General features: G+C 44.4%; 4 protein-coding genes and 2 non-coding genes across 10 annotated transcripts; 4 read left to right on the forward strand and 2 right to left on the reverse strand.

The window, feature by feature from the left end:
• Positions 1 to 2659: 2659 nt before the first annotated feature.
• Positions 2660 to 5298, forward strand: fkbpl (FKBP prolyl isomerase like). Of its 3 annotated transcripts, none has more exons than XM_056600901.1 (4): positions 2660 to 2810; positions 3189 to 3356; positions 3582 to 3856; positions 4199 to 5298. In XM_056600901.1, exons 2-4 carry the CDS (start codon positions 3191 to 3193, stop codon positions 4862 to 4864), a joined length of 1107 nt encoding a protein of 368 aa, XP_056456876.1. In that variant the 5' UTR covers positions 2660 to 2810; positions 3189 to 3190; the 3' UTR covers positions 4865 to 5298. The 3 variants fall into 3 exon arrangements, with proteins under 3 accessions (XP_056456876.1, XP_056456890.1, XP_056456882.1); XM_056600915.1 differs by having other exon boundaries at positions 2661 to 2810; positions 3600 to 3856; positions 4199 to 5297; XM_056600907.1 differs by having other exon boundaries at positions 2662 to 2810; positions 3597 to 3856; positions 4199 to 5295.
• Positions 5299 to 6071: 773 nt separating this feature from the next.
• trnaf-gaa (transfer RNA phenylalanine (anticodon GAA)) lies at positions 6072 to 6144 on the reverse strand. The gene has a single exon. It is a non-coding gene; the product is annotated as a tRNA-Phe (tRNA).
• A 643-nt stretch (positions 6145 to 6787) lies between these two features.
• ebp (EBP cholestenol delta-isomerase) lies at positions 6788 to 9842 on the reverse strand. 3 transcript variants are annotated; one of them, XM_056587531.1, is made up of 5 exons: positions 9611 to 9842; positions 8317 to 8632; positions 8176 to 8212; positions 7864 to 7994; positions 6788 to 7698 (listed from the first exon to the last, which is right to left on the reverse strand). In XM_056587531.1, exons 2-5 carry the CDS (start codon positions 8624 to 8626, stop codon positions 7478 to 7480), a joined length of 699 nt encoding a protein of 232 aa, XP_056443506.1. In that variant the 5' UTR covers positions 8627 to 8632; positions 9611 to 9842; the 3' UTR covers positions 6788 to 7477. The 3 variants fall into 3 exon arrangements, with proteins under 3 accessions (XP_056443506.1, XP_056443499.1, XP_056443489.1); XM_056587524.1 differs by lacking the exon at positions 9611 to 9842 and adding an exon at positions 8720 to 8881 and having other exon boundaries at positions 6790 to 7698; positions 8317 to 8629; XM_056587514.1 differs by lacking the exon at positions 9611 to 9842 and adding an exon at positions 8720 to 8880 and having other exon boundaries at positions 6793 to 7698.
• Positions 9787 to 9858, forward strand: trnae-uuc (transfer RNA glutamic acid (anticodon UUC)). The gene has a single exon. It is a non-coding gene; the product is annotated as a tRNA-Glu (tRNA).
• Positions 9859 to 10068: 210 nt separating this feature from the next.
• ccdc115 (coiled-coil domain containing 115) lies at positions 10069 to 12819 on the forward strand. The gene is made up of 5 exons (XM_056587538.1): positions 10069 to 10335; positions 10977 to 11080; positions 11579 to 11691; positions 11793 to 12005; positions 12412 to 12819. The coding sequence occupies exons 1-5, from the start codon at positions 10216 to 10218 to the stop codon at positions 12498 to 12500; spliced, it is 639 nt and encodes a 212-aa protein (XP_056443513.1). The 5' UTR covers positions 10069 to 10215; the 3' UTR covers positions 12501 to 12819.
• A 215-nt stretch (positions 12820 to 13034) lies between these two features.
• Positions 13035 to 18435, forward strand: si:dkey-109j17.5 (zinc finger BED domain-containing protein 4). Its single transcript, XM_056605120.1, has 5 exons — positions 13035 to 13947; positions 14293 to 14529; positions 14643 to 14902; positions 15981 to 16584; positions 16949 to 18435. The coding sequence occupies exons 1-5, from the start codon at positions 13798 to 13800 to the stop codon at positions 17780 to 17782; spliced, it is 2085 nt and encodes a 694-aa protein (XP_056461095.1). The 5' UTR covers positions 13035 to 13797; the 3' UTR covers positions 17783 to 18435.
• Positions 18436 to 20500: the final 2065 nt, after the last annotated feature.

The following is a 20500-nucleotide window of genomic DNA, read 5'->3' on the forward strand; positions in this document are numbered from 1 at the left end:
AGTTAGTGGTCATTGGTATAATAGTTATAGCTATTGACATTGGGTTATCAACCCAAATCTGAAAGCAGTTGCAGATTTAAAGCTATTCACTCTGGTCCATCCCATTTCATTTTTCTAAACCTTGATAATGTAATGACCTTGAATCTCAAACAAACCACGCCTAATAACTATAAACCACACCACTTAGCTATAAACCACACCATATAACTATAAACCATGCCTCTTTTCTATTAACGTGCGCATTAATAAAATAGCTATTCATAACACACTATAACCACTAAAATAATTCCTATGATCCAAATACAATTCATAAAGCGGTTTGTAGTAAGTCTGTCATCTCACAGTCAAATCATAATTTAACTGGAAATTTGTGAAGTGATGACATCATGTTGTTGGTCTTGACTGCCGAGCAGGAACCAAAAAGATACGCCAGTTCGTTTTACAGTTGTTATAATACTATCCTGAATATTGTCAATATTCCACTTTCGCTGCGAACAATTTGATATTTCAATTTTGCATGCACACACTTGCAAAAGAACAAACACAACCACACACAGTCACAATCCGTCTGGCTCTCAGGGATAAACATCTTTGAGCACGGCCCAATGTGTTTACAAGCTATCCTCTGGCCAATTAAGGTTGAGGAAGCAGTGTGAGTGCATGGTGTGTGTGTGCGTGCGTGTGTGTGTGTGCGTGTGTGTGTGTGTGTGTGTGTGTGTGTGTGTGTGTGTGTGTGTGTGTGTGTGTGTGTGTGTGTGTGTGTGTGTGTGTGCGTTTGTGTGTGTGTGTGTGTGTGTGTGTGTGTGTGTGTGTGTGTGTGTGTGTGTGTGTGTGTGTGTGTGTGTGTGTGTGTGTGTGTGTGTGTGTGTGTGTGTGTGTGTGTGTGTGTGTGTGTGTGTGTGTGTTTGTATGTCTGTGTGTGTGTGTGTGTGTGTGTGGAGGTCAAAGACATTTGTTGTTTAAAGGACAACAGTGAGTATTGACCGGTCACTTTTGTGACTTTACAGATCTTGTTACAGTGTTATATTAATGGATCTTATGCAGCTGCTTCCTTTAAAGTTAACTCACAAAATCGGAATAGATATATTCACTCAAGCTGTATTCAAAACTGTTTAAGATATTTTAAGGATTTTTTTGCCAATGCATTTTATTACAACCTATCTACACTCCACTTTGTTCCCTGTTAAGTGCAGTTTTAAGAATAACCTTGTTATTGTGTTCTGTATGGTGGACTTATGGGTCATCCTGACCCCTGTACAGTTGACACTCAATCAGCAGTGAATAACACAAACACCAAAACACACACACACACACACACACATAGGATGGAGCGAGAGAGAGGTACCAGCTCAGCCTGAAACCAGCTGCAGATGGGATAGTTCTACGTGGACTGGCTGCAGCCAAGATATATACTGTGTATAATATACACATACATATATATATATATATATATATATATATATATATATATATATATACTTAAAACACTTTTGCTGTTTTAGGTTTTTGTTTCAGTGTTTGATTTGGTTTTGAATAGGGGATGTCTAGTGGTCATAGGGCGCTTGAGTCCTAGTGGTTCTGTTATAGAACCCCAATGTCTGCAGCCTAGCTGTGGGCAGGAGTCCCCCTAGTCATAAATGACATTGACATATATTCATCTTAATGCTGCTTATTGACTAAATTACATCATCCACAGCCTGAATGATAGAGCAACAGGACCTGAGAGAGTATATTGCAGCTATCACTACTGATATGGACACTCCCAGAAGTGGTCGGCCTATTGGTCAATGGGTTTGAAGTGTTCCTCTGAACCCAGTTCTTGTCCAAGAGTCCTGGGGAAGCATTGTTCTGATTACACCGATTTAGTGGTTTCTCAAGAAGCCAGTGGGAGCGCTGTGTGTCCAAGAGTGAGGTTGAGGCATTTTACAGCTCATTTGAACACAGGAAAAATAAGAAGGAATGACATTTCAGTTAGCTACAATTTTGTAAGAGAGAGAACGCGGAGACAAGAGAGGAGAAGAGGAGACAAATAATTGATAATAATTATGATTATCCTTCCAAATTTTCTTTTATTATATTTGCATGGATGTATGCTGAACGGAAACTTACCTAAGGTTCTCTATTATGAGCAAATTTCAAAATGAAATTAGATTTGAATGTTAAATTAGCTGCATAACCCGGACAAAAATTACAATGATATATCAAGTAATAAATACATCAACATCGAATATTAGAATATTGTCATAAAATGAAATGGATTGTGCGTTCGTTTTTTTTGCTACAGGATGAACGTAACCAACGTTATTCCTCCACCTGATGTAAGAGCCAGAGTAAGTCGTAGTCTAGGTTGCATATTTTGATTATTTTTAAATCAAATATAATTATTATTGTGATTGCATATTAGAGTGGACCCATAAGGCTTCCGTAGAGACATGACGTCAGAATATTGAAATCATGTGCTGCAAAACAGATTTAGAAACCTAGTAGCAACACAGGTTTTTTACCCGTATTTCGATTTCATGTTTTTCAAGTAAAAGATCAAACTAACTCGAGAGACAAGTCATTTTCGGCTCAAGCTCATTGCATTCTTTATGCTTACCGAGTGTTGTGAAAGAAAATTGGAAAGACAACGCTACACTTTGTCGCCCCCTGCTGCTCATCTTGTAAAGACTCAAAATTCCCCACTACGTCACTTCCGATGTACGCCGGAACCTGAAAAGATCACATGGCCTTTGTTTATGTTCCCGAACTGCGGTGTGCCTTGTTGCAGATAAATTCAGGCTTGATTTTGGAAACATTATAATTTTAAGGTGAGCTATAATTGTACAGACAAGTTGCTCTCTTTTATAAATATTGCCTTCGTTTTTTTGCTGTAACTTAACGAGTCTAACTCATGGTATCACAAGAGTAATAGGTGAAAACGCAGTTATTGGGGCAGATATCTCAACAAATGGTTATCGCTGGGATCTAAAACAACATACCCAGCTTTTCTTGCTTATCATTCGTAATTATTTAGGATGCCTGTTTTTATTTATTAACTTTCATGTTTTCCCACGTTGAGATCTTCTAAGCCTACTGATGAATGTATACTTTCTCATAGACAAGTGTCCTACACCCACACGTCTTATCAGTTAATTACCAAAAACCTGTGTTAACTTCTTCCGCATAAATCTCTCTCTGTGTTACAGTGATGGACCCAAACACCCCAGCTGACATACAGGATGTCTGCAGCGGCAACCAGGGTCGTGACGTCACTTCGTTTGTATCAGTGTGTCCAAGTGGCCTCTGGGGTGTTCAACAAACCTTGATGCGCAAAACAAGACAGGATCAACACACTTACAGTGTCAACAATGCCTGTATGTTCTCTCAATTCTCTCTCTGTCACTGAAGAAATGTAGTCCATATTAGTCCTCCACCATAAGGAGGAATAACTACACTGCAATAAGGATTTTTTAATCAAATGTTGTGATTATGATATTTTGGCTATGAAGTATCTACTTATGCCTGTGTGGCAATGTTGCTATATCTCTATCTAGCCTGTTTTCTCTGTTGATGTTAAATGTCTTGCTGACCTGGTCCAGCCTCTCTTTCTGTAGCAGGGTCCTCTGATGACTTCCCGAAGATGGGTTCGTTGTGTAGGGTTCGAGTGAGCCTTAAAGAAGACCCTGAGGGGCTTTCCTCTGAGTCGGACGTTCCTGCTGAGCCGTCCCAGGAGGAACCCATCCCCTACCCGCGCTCCAACAGCTCAGCGCTGCAGGTCCCGCTCGGTGATTGGACCACACTGAGACTAGGGGAGGGGCAATGCGATGTCACAGAGGCATGCATCGAGAGGATGAGAGCTCAGGAGACATGTGAGGTAGGCAACCACTAACCATCAAGCAGGCAACACACACTCCTAACTCAACTACCAACTAACCCTAACACACACACCCAATAAACTTGAAACTCAACTCACAACTAACCCCCTCACGCAAGCACACCATACTCTTTAAACTCCACTTACATCTTTATGTTTTTTCTTTTTCACATGGCAACGTTTACATTTCAAGCAGCCCTTAGGTTGTTAATAATTGTAGGGTTAGGGTATATATATATATGGTCTGTATAACCCTACACAGAACATAAGCTGTGTTATACGGTTTTATTTCATTTTGTGCCATCATATCAATCAACAAGATAAAACACGTGTGTCCCTCAGATACTACTGTCGCCGGTGGGAGGTGTCCCGGGAGCCTCCTCCATCCAACCCCCCGCAGAGGATCAAGAGATGTCCACCGTCTCTGTTGAACTGCACTCTTTCACGCCGGGGAAGGACACCTGGGAGATGTCCACCGGCGAGAAGCTGGACTGGGTGCGGTTCCACAAGGAGAGAGGCGGAGCCCGGTTCAGGAGCGGCGAGGACCTTTGGGGGGCGGCGGACAGCTACAGCCGCGCCCTGAAGCTGCTCATCACCCTTTACGCTCTCGGGAGAAAGAAGGTGGACGCTGAGGACTGCGAGTGTCCACAGACGCCGCCCGATGTTGACCCTCCACTCTTGCTATCGGCCAGTGAATATATGACCCTCAAGGCAGAGCTCCACTCCAACCTGTCCTTGTGCCAGCTCAAGCTGGGCCAACCGGAGAAGGCCAGGGCCAACGCCGCCAAGGCCACCAAGCTGGAGCCCGGCGGTCCTAAGGCCTGGTACCGACTGGGCCAGGCCTGCCAACAGGTGAATGAGTTGGGGGAAGCCAGACAGGCCTTCAGGAGACTGCTGGAGCTACAGCCAGAGTCTCCCGCGGCCCTCAAAGCTCTGAAAGAGTTGGCGAGCAGGGAGAAGGAGACTAACACACAGTTGGCACAGAGACTGAGCAAGATGTTTAGCTGAAGATCGGGAAAGAGACATTTGATAAGCCTACATAGAATCTAAAGTTTTTTTTTTTTTCCGTGTTACCGAAAAAAGCTGCATACTGCTTTTGTCGGGTTCCCTCAAAGTCTTAACATGGATCTTCTGTAGTCAATGCACAGAATGTGACTTAAAGAAAGAGAATTGTACGCACACTAGAATGTAGATCACTACCCACTTGTAGTCCTTCATTTGCGACAAATCTTTAATTTATCTGTATATAGTCAAATAAAATTGTAATGTTAATGTTTTCTACTATGCTACATGTGGTCGGACTCAATTGTAACTGATTGCAATGGAAAATAAAATGTTATATTTGTTGCTTACCCTTTTGTGCTAAGACCTGCATATTGTTTATTAAACTGTCTTATAAGGCATCTCATCTCATGTGCTTACTGTGGTAGTTGTGTGCAGTTTCTTATTTATTTGTAAGGCCTTTGTTAATAACCATAATGTTGGATGTATATTCTAACATGAAGTGGTAGTACTTCCTTATTACTTAGTTAATTATAGGTCTCTGAAGAGCCAATTTATCTTCGCTGATAAATATTCTGGCTTTTTTCCATGCAGGTCACGGTGTATCTCAATTGCGTACCTCCATAATGGTAAATGGCATTTATGCCGCGCTTTTCTAACCAGTGGCCTCCCTTATTATATTGCCTAACATTCACCCATTCACACACCGACGGCGGTGTCAACCATGCAAAGCGACAGCCAGGGTGTGGTGTCTCGCTCAGGAACACCTCAACACTCTGGGCTGGAGCAGGGGTTCGAACAAGCAACCTTCCGGTAATTAGCAACCCGATCAACCACATGCCTCCCAATAATGAGGCATGCGCCCTCTGGTGGTGAACGACCGTCGTTTTATCATACGAAGAAGAGCCATTCGGCAGGATATTTTTATTTATTTGTATGGGCCCGTACTTTGTCACTTTTCTAATTACGAGTCGATTTGCGTTTTTGACGGTAGTGTGTTTTTCCTTTGTTTATTCAGTTGTAAGATGACGAACATGTTCAGGAGACATTTATCTTGTGACTACATGCATAGCGGTCACATATTGATTAATAGCCTATGTATGCGTGTTATGTAGATCAACTAATCTTCTTATTACAATATGGTTTAATTTAATGTAACGAAAGTAAGAATCTATTCGTGTATAATTTAAGAGGTGATGTAGCAAAATGCATCTGCCGAAACCCGGGATCGAACCAGGGACATTTAGATCTTCAGTCTAACGCTCTCCCAACTGAGCTATTTCGGCTGCGTGATGCACAAGGTCTACTTGAAGAATAAATACATCTAGCTAAGTCAGATTGTTCTACATGCAATCTGAACATCTACTCTTGCAAAATACCTGCAGGCTGCTCACACAAGCAGTAACAAGACAAAGACTTGGATATAGGCTAAAGATCACACTTCAGTACTTCAGCTATTGGTCCAGGGCTGGACTGGTCTCGGACAGAACAGTCTATAGTTTAGTATAGTAGTACACATTTGTCTGACCGGCCCATAAAACAGGTATATCGGCCAAAACAACTTTGTTACACAATTGACATTTGTGTGAATAGGATGGTATCTGAAAGGTTAAATAATTGCAGGCTGTTGTTTTTTCTCAATGTAAGAAGCCAGATAAGATGTTTGGATCTGCAATTTTTTATCATCATGTATCAAGGTCCTTGTTCAGACAAACATCAACACCGTTCGTGCGTATGCGTCAACTCTTCATCACTGAATGTACTGAATGCTGGCCCTGAAGATATAAGGGGATCTTCCCTTGGATAGCATGTATGTTACACATTGTATCTGTGATCCACTTTGAATCTGAAATGAGTGACACAGCCTTGTGTGTCAATTGATTCCAGAGCTCGCTGCTTTGCTTGCAGACGATCCAGAACCAGGGAGAAGAGTGCATAACTATAAGAAGTGCTATAAAGTAAGTGAGATTAATACATTGTCGTACATCTTTGCATATATTGCACAAAAAAAACAAGCCAAGAGCCCTTTTTTGTCGCAGTCCAGCCCTCAGTATGCATAATAATTATGCATATCTACAGATTTGTCACATGGTTCACTCATTGTTTTGTTCAGAGTTCATAGTTCCAGGAAAACTCACATTTATTGTTCATATTTGCAACGGGTCAAAAGATAAACATCCGTATATTATATAATGTGAAATACGATTGAATTGATATATAATATATCTTGATCAGAATCGAGAAATTGAATAAACGTGTCATAAAAGGTTGATTGTTTGACATGCATGAAACATATTAGGTGCAGTGTGATTCCAGCATATTATTGCTTGGGATAATCATTACACCCTGAAGCAAGAAGGCCTATGCTCTCAAAAGATGACACTCGGCAAAATACAAATTACAATGTTTAATTGAAACACATGTATATTGTTATTTTAAAACAGACTCCATAGAACAAATTGCACTTAAAACATAGAAACAATTACGTGTGCATTGTATCGTCCATTCACACATACAATTCCATCTTGTCAATCGCTTCGTTTAAATATTCCCTGCGTCAATGTCCACTTATCCGCACACACCCCACACTCAATAGAAGTCCCTAGCAGATCAGAGAGTTTAGGTCCTCTTAGACTTGTGGCTCCGAGCGTTGTCTGTGAGAGCCTGGGCCCCTGAAAGCTGTCCCCAAGCGTCCACAATGAGTACCAGGGGGATGATGACCCACAGCGCGTTCAAGAACACAAAGTAGAACCAGAAGTAGATGGGGTGTCCCATCTCACTGTGAGCATATCCATCCCGGTGCTCAGTGTAGAAGTACAGCACGGCTCCATACAGCTGGCCTGCAATGATCAATAATACGTTGAACATTACTTTACATTTATTTTCATTTGTGATGTCCTCATCTGCCTCATCGCTTAGCGGCAGGTTCTGAGATACTTTGTGATTATATATGATTAGTAGCCCTATAATACAGTTTCACAAAGATCCATATTTGATACTCTTACCTAATGAAATTATCAGTTGCAGGACAAATCTGTAGGGCTTGTTGGTCAGGAAAGCGTACACTGCCCAGAAGCTGAAGGGTCCCCACAGCCAGGCTGTTATGGTCTCCATACACACGGTGAAGTTATCAGCTCTACACAGGAAATAAAGATAATTAATAACGACATTGTGTACTGTATTGTGGCTTTTTTTAGGCTTCATTATGAATTGTGTGTGTGTGTGTGTGTGTGTGTGTGTGTGTGTGTGTGTGTGTGTGTGTGTGTGTGTGTGTGTGTGTGTGTGTGTGTGTGTGTGTGTGTGTGATAATAGCTTACATAGCATATCGGCTGTCACCCTTGGAGTATTCTTTCCCTGTGGATTATATCAAAAGAGTAAAACACAGCCACACAGCCACACAGCCACCTTCAAAACTTTTAGCACCAGAGCAATTATCTATACTTGACTTGTCTACTCACAGAGCTGTGATAGGAAGCTCTGGTCGGCTGGGATCACTTCGTAATACAGGGAGAACCATCCCTCTATGACCCCGTGTATGAAGCCGCACACCGCGAACCAACACACCGCCAGGCGCCTCCAAACTCCCAGTCTGCCGGAGGCGTTCTCACGACCAGTGATCCCCCAGGTGGCCAGGAGGAAGACGCCGGAGACGGAAAATAGGAAGGTCAGGATCTCCGACATTGACCGGTCGTTTGGCACATAGTTGGGGATGGACAAGTCCCGCGGCCAAAAGGGGTGGGCGACGTGGTGCTTTGAAGTGGACTCCATCACCTGCTAAAAGAAAGGATGTCATGTATTAGCACGTTGCAAAAATACATACATTGGGTTGAATATTGTCATCAATGCGTGTTTAAATATTACCAATAATGTGTTGAAGAATGGCGAATCAGCGATAGGATACAAGATTGCTCCGTACAATCCTCTGATATCCAGTGCTATTTAACTTACCCACCCAATAGTATACACATATACCTACTACATTTGAAGCATGCACACAATTACAATAAACGAATGTGGGCGGTGAAAGTGCGCTACATCCGAGTGAAAACATCCAATCAGAAAACGATGAACGGTGGACCTAGCGGCACATGTGATCCGGATGCTTTCTGATTGGTTCCTCATGTCGGATCATTCGCGAGGGTAAGCATTAGTCACCAATCATTAACATAAACAATCTCCAGCCACTTCCTTTTCGGTTGGTGAAGGTAGTCTGAATGGAGCAACATTATGGGAACGGTGATTTAAAAAACAATGACTTAAAATAATAATAAGTATAGCGCGTAGCCTCTGTATGAAAATATATATCAGTTAACTTTAGTGAAGAAAGAGAAGAACTATTGTGAAGATAGAGTCCCAGGCCAGGGACACCTTCCCCTGCCCTGACCCGAGCCAGGGACACATGCCCTGACCCAAGCAAGGGACAACTTCCCCTGCCCCGACCCGAGCCAGGGACACCTTTACCTGCCCTGACCCGAGGTTGTAGAGCACTAACCAGTGACTAAACCATAACACACGTTGCACGGCAAATAAATAATCCATCCATTATGGATACTAAATAAAATACAATATTTGAACCATAAAAGTATTTGACCAGTATTGAGTCCGTTTGAGGCGCAATATTGAAAAAAAATTATGTTAAAAAATAGCATATATAGTATTATATGTGTTGCTGCTAAGTGTTGGACACAGTCGTAAATGCTTGCACCTCATTTAACATTGTGATCAAATAGTCTGACATGGTATGCGTGTTACCTTGAGGGTCGTTTTCTGTTAACTCCTTGTGACTGTCACACAGAATGATTGTAAAACAAGCATGGTCCGTAGGGCGAGCTGTAGATTATTAGATAGATAGTAGATCGTCATACCTATCATATTATTGCCATTATTGATTTTTTAGTATATAGTTGTTGCCATGTATTGGGTACAGCTCCCATATGGTCTAGCGGTTAGGATTCCTGGTTTTCACCCAGGCGGCCCGGGTTCGACTCCCGGTATGGGAACTAAAACTTTTCTTTCAGAGTCATACTCTTTGACCAAAAAGCGGTTATATAATCAGCGGAAGCTGATTGAATATCGTCAAACGTAAGGTTAATTATTGTCTTAAAATAAACCGATTTGCAGCGTCCACAAATTTCGCGCTATATTCTACAGATGGGCGGCGCTGTGTTTACAAACGTAGTTTTTGTCTCTCGTTGATGACGTATTTTTGGTCAGCTGACATACAGCAAGGTCAGCTGACCAAAAAAGGAACTAGCAAATCATTGCGATCCTCGGTGGGTACATTTCCTAACGTGAGGTTTTTGTTATATTTCTGAAGGTTCATCAAATCAAATACACACACCGTAAATAAAAGTATCATGGGGCTCACAAAGACAGAGGAGACATCTCTCCTGCTCGACGAACAGCTTCTTCAATACATGGACCAGATGGAGTCACTGCAGGAGAAACGTTCAGCTCTCAATTCTCTCATAGAGCAGGTTGGATCTATCATTAAACATTATTAATTAAACATGAAAATGATTCCCCCAGATGCAACAGACTTCAGGACTCACTAAAACTAGAGCGATTCTTCTAAATTGAGACGTTCAACGGGATTACTGAAGTCGCATTGAATAAGGATTGCTCGTGTTTATCATAGATTTCTTAATAGTCCCATTGAATTGTATTATTTCTATGTTTTGAAATGTTTTGGTTGTTTGACCTACGGTTTAACTCTATTGTATATTTGAATTTCTGTTTTTATTTGTATGTTGCATTCAGGGCGTAATGGAAAATAGAGCCTGCTCTCAATGGACTTCCCTGAATTAAATAAAGGTTAAATAAAATATGTATTAAGCCCAGGCCGGTTTGTCTGTTAACACTGTGGGTGTGAAAACCGGCTGAATTGCTAGTTTAATCGTTCCCTGTTGCGCTACAAATAGCCCATGATAAACCCCTATCGGATTCAAATCGTTGAAAGACAGGTCCTTTTTTTGCATACCTTTTACGTACTGATACGGTTAAATGTGGCTCTGACAAGTGTCATACCGACTATTACCATTCCATTCACACACGATTTCATTGACATGCAAATATATGTCCAGGTTATTATTCAACAGTAGTTTCCCATTATCCACAGGGATGGTTTTCATTGTCCAAGGCACGGTACTCCATGGGCAACAAGCAAGTGTCCTCTCTTCAGTATGCCAGTGAGATGGAGCCACAGATTTTCGTGCAAACCAGGTGAGTCTTCACGTCATGAAACAATTTTATTGCTATAATACTTTAATAATATGTTTACTTATGTGCACCTATGGAGGTTTTTTTGGGCTCTTTATTCATATGGAAATGCATTTTTTTTATTGGCAGTTCAACGTGCAACTTGGACATGCAATTTGAAAATGCATTATGGATTAACCAATTTAATATGCAGCCATAGTAGCCATGAAATCCTGAATTAGTTTGAATAATTCTGGTTTCAATTCTCAACAAAATTAAATTCATATTGCAATTCAATGTAACATCGAAGCAGCGCCCCGATATGCACATTAAATTGCTGAATATAATTTGAATTAAGAGGCAAAAAAGCTTCCATAATGCACCTTACTAAATAAGACTCTGTCCTTGTATGTGGAAATATACTTTGCAATAAAAATTATCCTGATGCTGATTTCCAAGTATGTTTTTTTTCTTAAATTGTATTAATTATCATAGATTAACTTTGTCATTTTGTCGGTTCAGGGCGGTGGAGAATGATGCACTTGAGTTCTGCACGGAAAGAATAACAATTCAAAGTCCTACTGAGCGCGTCCAGAACACCACGTCTGTGGAGGACATCGGGCCGAAAGAGGAGGGTGAGTCCGCCATGCACGTCACGACGTCCTTCCCATGGGCACCACCACGACCATCCCCTTGTGGAGGAATGGTTCAAACTGAGATGCGTTGTATTCCACAGGTGTGAGGAGAAGGATCAAGGCAAGTAAGGACATGGCTGAACCAGAGGAGCTTGTGGGAGCTTCCGCTGAGAATCCTTCGCCCACATCCACAAAGCCTCCCAGCGGGTCTCACAGAAACAACAGTGATCAGAATCCTCAAGCGGACCCGTTGAAATGGTTCGGGATTCTGGTGCCACAGACCCTGAAACAAGCACAGTCATCGTTCAGGCAAGGTAGGGTGTTGCAGCTCAGCAAAAGGCTTGTTCCGCTTACTATTTTGTTTCCTGTTCAACGTCAAAGTGTTTTGTTGTCAAATGTGCAGATGATCGCACTGTACAATTACATTCATAAGTGAAAACAAATGAACAAAATGAAGCAAGATAACTAGAGTACCAGGCTTGGGGTTTGTGCACATCTAAGGTGATGGTTCATTTACAATGTTTTGTTACATTTACATTTCTCTCCAGAAATCGTTGTGTGATTCTAAGCCCTACATGTTCTTTCATGATATACATTTTGTGGGGACTTTTTGAATTGGGGATAAATATCCATGGAAGGAAATAAACTATCTGACAAGCTCATGTACGTATTTAAACTCGTATTGGTATCAACATAGCTGTTTTTTCTTTTGTGTTCTAGTTATAGAGCTGTCCGCGGAGATCGCTACTCTACAGGCTGCAGTTCTCAAGACCAGAGAGGAGTTTAAGCTTGCCCTGAAAATGAGCTGATGAAACCATTGAGAGTAAAGTCTGAGCAGTAATCTTTATACATATTGACAGATGATTAGGAAAGTCGACTGGAGTCACACAGGTGGAACCAAATGTTCTGGTGAATTTTATTAGGTTGTATACAGACCTTTGATGTCACTGGGACAAATGTTTGTTAGTGTTATTTAAAGATTAAGTCATGTCATGTCTGTGTTTTCAAATTGGATTGGTAGCTTTTTGTATAAAGGGATATTATGCTTATATGTTTGTTTTTTGACTGAAGTGAAACAATGTTTAATTTAAATCTTTGAAATAAAATGTTCTGTACAGATGGGCACTTTATATTGTGTTGACTTAATGATAACGTTAACTCTGTCAAAGAAGAAATAGGCCTATGGTTGGCCGTGGCCAAAATGATTGGCCTGTCGAAATCGCCTAGCTACAAATAAAATAGACGGACATTTTTTACCAATACCTAATTATATAATGGGTATTATATATAATGTATTATTTATTATAAAATGTGCTGTATTACATTGTGTTAAAGGTTATGTAAATTACTAACATGATATATGATGATGTATTAGTTATGAATGTATGTATTTGTAGTTAAAGTAACAATGTATTTTACAATAAGTAATAACTTAATATGATATCCCATTCATGATTCTATTGGTGAGCAACATATTCAACCTATATTTTTAATCAACGCCGACACCAGGTGCAGAATATTACCATGATCTCCATATTTATTAACATATTTATCATTTAATAAGTGCCATAATAAAAAGATGGAGCGCCAGAGCAGCTCTCCCCTAAGCAGCTGTTCGGCTGCGATGGACCAGAGCCGAACATGGCCGGGAACTGTCGAAACGATAGGAAGCCAAACTCCCGTTTATTGTGTGTGTAGCCTACTTCCTGGTCCAATTATTACAGATAGTCTGTTCCGTCCGCCTCCATGAAGCCCATCACCGCTCAGCCTCCGTCTCGGATGCGTCCGATTGTGCGAGAGACGCGATGATCCGAGACGTGGAATGCAGCCAACGTTGTTTTTCATCAATGTTTTGTCATTGTCTGCAGGAGCTAGGGCCATTCCGTCCGATAGTAGGCACGAATGCGACGCAACTCCTGCTTGGAATTACATTTTCTTTTGTGCACCCAACGGGCTGTTAATTTTTTTTTGATGTGCGATTAATGGGAGAGGAAAACGGGTCGCCTTTCGCTCTGGGTTATGGACTCGTATTTGCAGAGTCTGGATTCTCCATGCGATCAAGTTATCTTTTTTTTTTTTACCCGTGACCACTAAGATAACGCTCCAATGGCGTCAGTGTCAAAGGTATCAATTTTGGATTACTTTAATATAGTCTTCGAAGGCGAAAATGGCAAGATCGAGTCCAACTGCAAGGCTTGTGGCACGAGAATTCAGGCGAAGCGAAGTGTCACGTCCAACTTCGTAACGCATCTCAAGGTAATGATACTAAATCCCTCCATCCCATAACTTGAAAGACAACCCCAATGTTCTATTAGACATATGCACGGCCATGTCCTGTCGTTAAGCATCGATGCGTAAGTAAACACGCAATGCATTGTAATGATACCTCCATTTCTCCACACTTCATGGGATATATAAAGAAGTTGCAGAACTATGAAGTGTCATCTATCTATATTTTATTATTTGAGACGTTTTTTTTCACATTCCATCTTTACATTGTTCCCAACACAATGTCTCTCTCTCTCTCTCTCTCTCTCTCTCTCTCTCTCTCTCTCTCTCTCTCTCTCTCTCTCTCTCTCTCTCTCTCTCTCTCTCCCCCAGCGTAAGCACCAGGCTATGTATGATGAGTTTGTCAAAAGGAAAGACATGAAGAGGGAGGCTTACTCCTCTGGGTCGCTGCACAGCTTCAATGCCAACGGTGGGACCCCTCGCTACAGCCACCCTGCCAGCACTGGAGGAGGCGGAGCGCAGATAGTCGGAGGAGTAGGGACCTTAGAGGGAGCAGTTGGAGGGGGAGGTGGAGGGGTGTCCAAGTTCGACAGACATGATCCACGCCAGGTGTGTGTTTACCACCACAGGAACCACTATGTTTCATGTAGCACACATACAGCACTGTAAGGAACCGGAGCCCCCTTTTATCTTGTTTATTTCCCCCCCCCCCCCCCCATGAGGTGCTCATCTCGGAGGCCATCGCTAAGATGATGGTGCGTGACCTGCAGCCAGCGTACACGGTGGAGAACCCGGGTTTCAGGGAGCTCCTGCAGCTGCTGGAGCCGCGCTACACCCCTGAGCCCCGGCAATACTTCCAGAACCAGCTGCTGCCTGCCTACGCCTACCAGGCCCAGCTGGCCACGCGACAAGCCCTGGCCTCGGCGCTGGCCCTGAGCCTGAGCCTGGACCTCTGGAGCAGCCTCTCTGGTGGGAAGTCAGGGTGAGGGGCTGTTCTCGTCTACAGTCCATCGGGCACACCAGATATCTAGAGACACTTCAGTAATACCGGGAGGAGATACTCTACACTGGATGCTTTGTAGTATAGCTATCGAACACAGATTTGACCTGCTGCTCATTCTTAACAGGTTAACAGATGGCAGACTCAGTTTAAACATTAGGCCCTCCACAATAGCCTTTAGATTTTTACGACTAGCATTGGAAAACATTTAATGAAAATGCATACATTTTCAAAGACTGAAGTCACAACGGAAATTTCAATAGAATGTTCCATTTCCATTGTCATTTTCAGATACCTTTCATACACGTTCTCTGAAAATTAGAAAATAGGAAACTGTAACAAATTTGAATTTCATTTTTAAAGACCAACTCCGCAATATTCAAATGTTATTTCAATTTTTTGAATTAAAATGCACCATAAATAGTATAACTTAATTTAGCTTTTTGAGACGCACATTTAAGCCATTTGACAATGTTCAAAAGCTGTATTTATCAGTAGGGATCCTTCCGTAATCATAATTTATAACAAATTGATATGAAAGCTCAATTGATTGCATGCCATATTGCAATGTTTTTGTGGTGTCTTTATTTAAATGGAAAAAAGCATTTTCTTCAATTGGCAATTCATTGTGCAAATATAATCGGAGCCCGTCAGTGTCAGAACAAGCACCGGGAGAGGACCTACATGATGGGCGTAAGTGCCCCAAAGCATAACATCGCATCCCTTTTTTTTCGTGGATTATGGCTGCAGTGTTCTTGCTTAATACTGGTCCAATCAAAAAAGGATTCCCTTAAACCCCAAATAATCTGGATACAGAGAAGAATGAAGAATACCAAAGTCTTCCTTTTAAACAAACCTGGGAGCTTCGGTGCCGCCCATCTGGCTTTACCGTAAACCTTTTACCATATAGCCATTGGAATTAACATTTGAATATTATTACCATTAAGCAGTATGAGAGAGTAAGAGTCATTGAAAGTGAAATGGCTTTTGCATTTTAATTTTCAAATGGTCACGCCTCCGTTTGGCCCCCACTGATGAGTCCATGGTTATCTCCTTGTAGGTACCTGGGGGTCACCTGCCACTTCCTCACCTGTGAATGGCAGATGCGATCAGCCCTTCTGGCGTGCCTTCCCCTCGGCAGGACGGGGTCTGGGGGCGGTCACGTGCTGGCTGAATTCGAGGAGGTGTGTCACGCGCACGGGGTGTCCGGTAAGGCGTTCCGCGTGGTGGCCGAACCCTTTCCCGCCCTAACGCCCCCAGCCAGGACCTCCTGCCTTCCCGGGTTTAACATCGCCGGCGGCGGCATCGGCGGGCTGGAGCAGGAGGCGGACGACGCGGCGCCCGGCGGTGGCGACGACGACCCGGAGGAGGTGGGCGGCAGGAACGGGCACGGCGAGGGGCGGGAGGACGGGGAGGGGGAGCAGGGCCTGGGGGCGTCCCGGGTGGACTGCTTCTCCGACTCGCTGGACCGCTGCGTGGGGGAGGGGCTGCACTCCTGCCCCCAGCTGCGCTCCACCCTGGCCAAGGCCGCCTGCTTCTACAACTACATCACCTCCGCCGTGCCGCCGGAGAAACTCAGGCAGGTGCTGGACGGGCCAGGGGGCGTGTCCGGGAAACCGGGCAGCTTCCTGCCCGATATCAAGGACTGGGCGTCTCAGCTTAAGGTGTGTGGTTCTGTTTCGTTGATGTTGGTAATGGACTGTGGATTAGGGTTACAGTGTCAGAGTCTCACCCTTTACTCCGGTGTTTGTCAATGTTCAATTCTTACAATCCAAGGAATAAGGAAGGAGCATTCAAATTGAATTAGAAAAATTTATATTTGTTGATTTTCTGGCTTAGTCCAATGTCATCCAACGCCCAACCTCTGTCAAAAACGTGGTTGGGATGAAAGAGTAGCCATCGTCCTTCAAGCCCGTCCATGTAGCTGCCACAACCAAACACTGTGATTCTCACCCACGCACCGTCCTCAACTCACGGTCCTCAACTTCATACTCCGTTGACACATGACTGTGTTCAAACCGCCTACAGGTCCTCCGTCAGCTGCTGGACTCGGTGGAGTTCCTGGAGGAGCTGAGCGGGCGCGGGGAGCTGGCGCTGTGCGACGAGGAGAGGGCCCAGCTGAGGGAGCTCATCGACACGTTGGAGCCCTTCACCGAGGCCTGGGACATGATCCACTGGGACAGGCCGACGGAACGACACGTCTCCATCAGCCTGGCCCTGCCCTGCGTCCTGGGCCTGCGCAAGCACCTCTCCGAGACCTCCACCCCCCACTGCCCCTCTCTCCTGGCGGGCTTGGCGCAGGCCGTGGAGCGGCGCCTCGCCCCCATCCTGGAGGATCCCCTCTACATCAGCGTCACCACGCTGGACCCCCAGTTCAAGCTCACCTGGAGCAGCAACCCGGACTGGCACAGGCAGGTCCTCCTGGAGGAGCTGAGCAAGCATGCCCCGCCCTCCCTGTCCGTCCACCCCCCCGCCGCCACGGAGATCCACTCCCAGCCGCCCGGGTCCTCCCCGGCTGCGTCGCCCATCTCCTCGCTGTCGCGGCCGTGCAAGCTGTTCTCCTTCATCAAGCAGAGACCCACCATGCAGGCCAAGAGCCTGGAGCAGGAGCTGGCGGGCTACCTGCGCGAGGAGCCCACCGACGAGGACCCCTTGCACTACTGGAGACGGAAGGCCATCGACTTTCCCCTGTTGGCCCAAGTGGCCAAGAGGACCTTCACCATACCGGCCAGTAGCACGGTAGTGTCCAGCATTTTCACCACTGCCAGGCAAAATCTACAGCTGGAGAGGGGTTGTGTGCTACCGAAACACTTGGAGACGCTCATCTACCTCAAAGCAAATTACAGATTGTTATGGACTTAGACTTGCACTGTGTGACACTATTTTCTCGTGTTACGAACCTGAACCTACTCTGAGGATACTAACTGGTTTTCCACTGCACTTGGGACATCCAACATACACTATGACAATACTACAATACTCAGTTATCTATATATCAGTGAATTGAAGCAAACAGTCAGCATGGACGCATCTGTTTCCATTGTTGAGTGAGATCATCCATAAGCTTTGTTAAACAGGTATGCTGTTGTATGGTCTTTTGACTATGTAGCCTGCATATCGACTATACTCCACAACATGCTGCGGATGAAGGAGACAAGACATGAATCAATAGTAAAGCATTTACTTTGACATCAGCGACTGAACACAGTCTCCAGATACAGAACACAAGCCTGCTAATACCCCTCTGTCACCCTCTCCTTCACAAACAAAGCTTGAGCCTGTATGCCATACAGAGAATGCAGATAATAACGAAACGGTCGTTTCGATGCATACAATGCAGTTTATCTACATCGGAGCCTCGGAGCCCTCCAGGGTGACTGGTGGCTTTGAGGGATGGAAGATGTCCAACAATAGCCATCATGACATCAGGCCCACCCTCTCTCTGTGTATCTGCTTTACCTTCCAAGGACATCGTAATAAATCCCTTTTAAATGCTATGAAACTCTCTGTGCTTCGTGTTCCTGTAGAGGAGAGGAGAAGCTGAAGGAAACCAAGTGTTCTGTCTGGTTCTAGGCTCTATATACAATTGAAATGTATGCAATTATTTCCTCGCCGGCCGGTGCTTGATCATCCCACATTGTTTTAAAGCGTGGGAGTCAATGACTGTTCTGTACAGAGGACGGTTTCCTCCTCTGTTCTTAAAATTAACTCACTTTTAAAGAACAAATGATGTGCCATCAAAACACCAGGAAGGAGGGCTGGACCCTCCGTCCTGTTACCTAACGCAAGGTGTGTGTGTGTGTGTGTGTGTGTGTGTGTGTGTGTGTGTGTGTGTGTGTGTGTGTGTGTGTGTGTGTGTGTGTGTGTGTGTGTGTGTGTGTGTGTGTGTGTGTGTGTGTGTGTGTGTGTGTGTGTGCGCCAGAGTCTTATATCTCCTTTGTTACAGCAAAATTAGGCAATCGCTGTGCTGGGCAGGAATCTGGGAGAGAAATCGTTATCCTTTCGGACATTGTGTTTCTCTTATTTTTTCCTGAAGCTTTTGCTACTGGGCCCAGGCCAGTAGCTGGGGGACTGTACGTCAGTCCGCTCCACTTGAGTTGGATTCAGCAATCAGCAGCCGTGGTGCCATCTGACATTGTCCTTTACCGCAGACAGCATGGTGCTTCCCCTCAGAACCTGGACACCTGAGTGGGTCATTGAGAGGAAATCAGCATTACATACAAAATGGAATTGAAAGTGGATTCCTTCCCTAACCCTACGGAGGATGCTGTAGAAAGTGATACGTCCTCCCGTCCCGCCCCAACATACATCCATCCCCAGTCCCATTGGCTGATGCTAAGTGCTATGGGCAAAACATCTGTTGTGATGATTCCATCTATGTTACCAATGGTAACAGTACTACCCCCTCCCCCAGCCTGCCCCACTCCCAGCTTCGTCTGGTTAGTTTCCAGATCAACTATCGTGGCAAGCGTGACATTCTCATTTCCCCTCTCCAGAGATGGAGCTGCTAATTCTGCTCGATATTCAATGCGATTATCTCCATGGATCATAATTAACGCCGACAGGCCTAATCTCACCGATTATCACCAAAGAATGTCCCTAGAGTCACAGGAGCTCGCCCGAGATATCTCTGGGATTGTGTCACAGTCTTTTATCTTGTGTGTCCTCTAAACAATGTCTCTCAACCGTAACTGTGTTGTTTGTGTGTGTGTGTGTGTGTGTGTGTGTCTCTCTCTCTCTCTCTCTTTCTTCCTCTCCCTCTCTCCCTCTCTCCCTGTGACAGCTCATCCATTTCAGTTAGCCCAGCAGCCTGGGCCCTGGTCCTATTGGTAATTGCCTCTAAAATGAATTACTTGGCAGAGAATGAGACTAAGGGAGGGAGGGAGGGGAGGACATTGTAATTGAACTGCCCCCTCCCTCCCACTCTCCCCCGGTGCCTCAAGTTATTACATCTGCAGTGCAGAAAAGCCACTTTGCACACAGACTCAGACACACACAGACGGACACAAACACACACACACACACACACACACACAAACAATCCCTTCCCCCACCGACTGTTAGAGATGGATTGTTCTTGGACCCACGTGCAGTAGAAGACGACACAGTACCTTGCACAAAGAGAAATACGGACTGCAATTAAACAGAAAAATAAACCCCGCTCCTCCATTCCAGGAATGTCCTCTAAACGGGCCTGGCTGGGTCTCTGGAGCCCAGCAGCTTACAGAGCCCCAGTAGCGGCCAGGGCCTGGTTACCCGTACACATTGGGAACAGACAAGCCAACCCCTTTTATTTATAACCTGCCTGTTGTTGGCTTGTTGACAGTCCCAGCGCCCCGGGGGGACGCACAGTGTACTTGAGACATGAAATGTTCAACAATCTCATTTGTAGTTTTGGCAGAAAATGTGTCCTCATCTTGAACTCACAGCATTACACAAAAAGACAATCACACAAACCAGGGGTTGTGTTAGTTGGCCCTGGTAACGGTCAGGGAATGGAAAATGGTTTGTGGGGGGTTGGTGGGATTACTGATCCGACTACCATTGGCCTGGCCCGGTGGACAAACACCCAGCACGGCA

The sequence above is a fragment of the Gadus chalcogrammus genome, chromosome 1 (genome assembly GCF_026213295.1).
Source record: "Gadus chalcogrammus isolate NIFS_2021 chromosome 1, NIFS_Gcha_1.0, whole genome shotgun sequence".
Lineage (NCBI taxonomy): Eukaryota > Metazoa > Chordata > Actinopteri > Gadiformes > Gadidae > Gadus > Gadus chalcogrammus.

Bases quoted from the DNA above. Each gene is read 5' to 3' on its own strand.
- fkbpl (XM_056600901.1), top strand. From the start codon at position 3,191: ATGGACCCAAACACCCCAGCTGACATACAGGATGTCTGCAGCGGCAAC. The intron at 3,357-3,581 runs GTATGTTCTCTC...GACCTGGTCCAG, and splicing joins TTACAGTGTCAACAATGCCT to CCTCTCTTTCTGTAGCAGGG. The intron at 3,857-4,198 runs GTAGGCAACCAC...TGTGTCCCTCAG, and splicing joins GAGCTCAGGAGACATGTGAG to ATACTACTGTCGCCGGTGGG.
- ebp (XM_056587531.1), bottom strand. From the start codon at position 8,626: ATGGAGTCCACTTCAAAGCACCACGTCGCCCACCCCTTTTGGCCGCGG. The intron at 8,213-8,316 runs GTGAGTAGACAA...TATAATCCACAG, and splicing joins GAGCTTCCTATCACAGCTCT to GGAAAGAATACTCCAAGGGT. The intron at 7,995-8,175 runs GTAAGCTATTAT...TTTCCTGTGTAG, and splicing joins GGTGACAGCCGATATGCTAT to AGCTGATAACTTCACCGTGT.
- ccdc115 (XM_056587538.1), top strand. From the start codon at position 10,216: ATGGGGCTCACAAAGACAGAGGAGACATCTCTCCTGCTCGACGAACAG. The intron at 10,336-10,976 runs GTTGGATCTATC...CATTATCCACAG, and splicing joins TCAATTCTCTCATAGAGCAG to GGATGGTTTTCATTGTCCAA. The intron at 12,006-12,411 runs GTAGGGTGTTGC...TTTGTGTTCTAG, and splicing joins ACAGTCATCGTTCAGGCAAG to TTATAGAGCTGTCCGCGGAG.
- si:dkey-109j17.5 (XM_056605120.1), top strand. From the start codon at position 13,798: ATGGCGTCAGTGTCAAAGGTATCAATTTTGGATTACTTTAATATAGTC. The intron at 14,903-15,980 runs GTGAGGGGCTGT...ATCTCCTTGTAG, and splicing joins CTCTCTGGTGGGAAGTCAGG to GTACCTGGGGGTCACCTGCC. The intron at 16,585-16,948 runs GTGTGTGGTTCT...AACCGCCTACAG, and splicing joins ACTGGGCGTCTCAGCTTAAG to GTCCTCCGTCAGCTGCTGGA.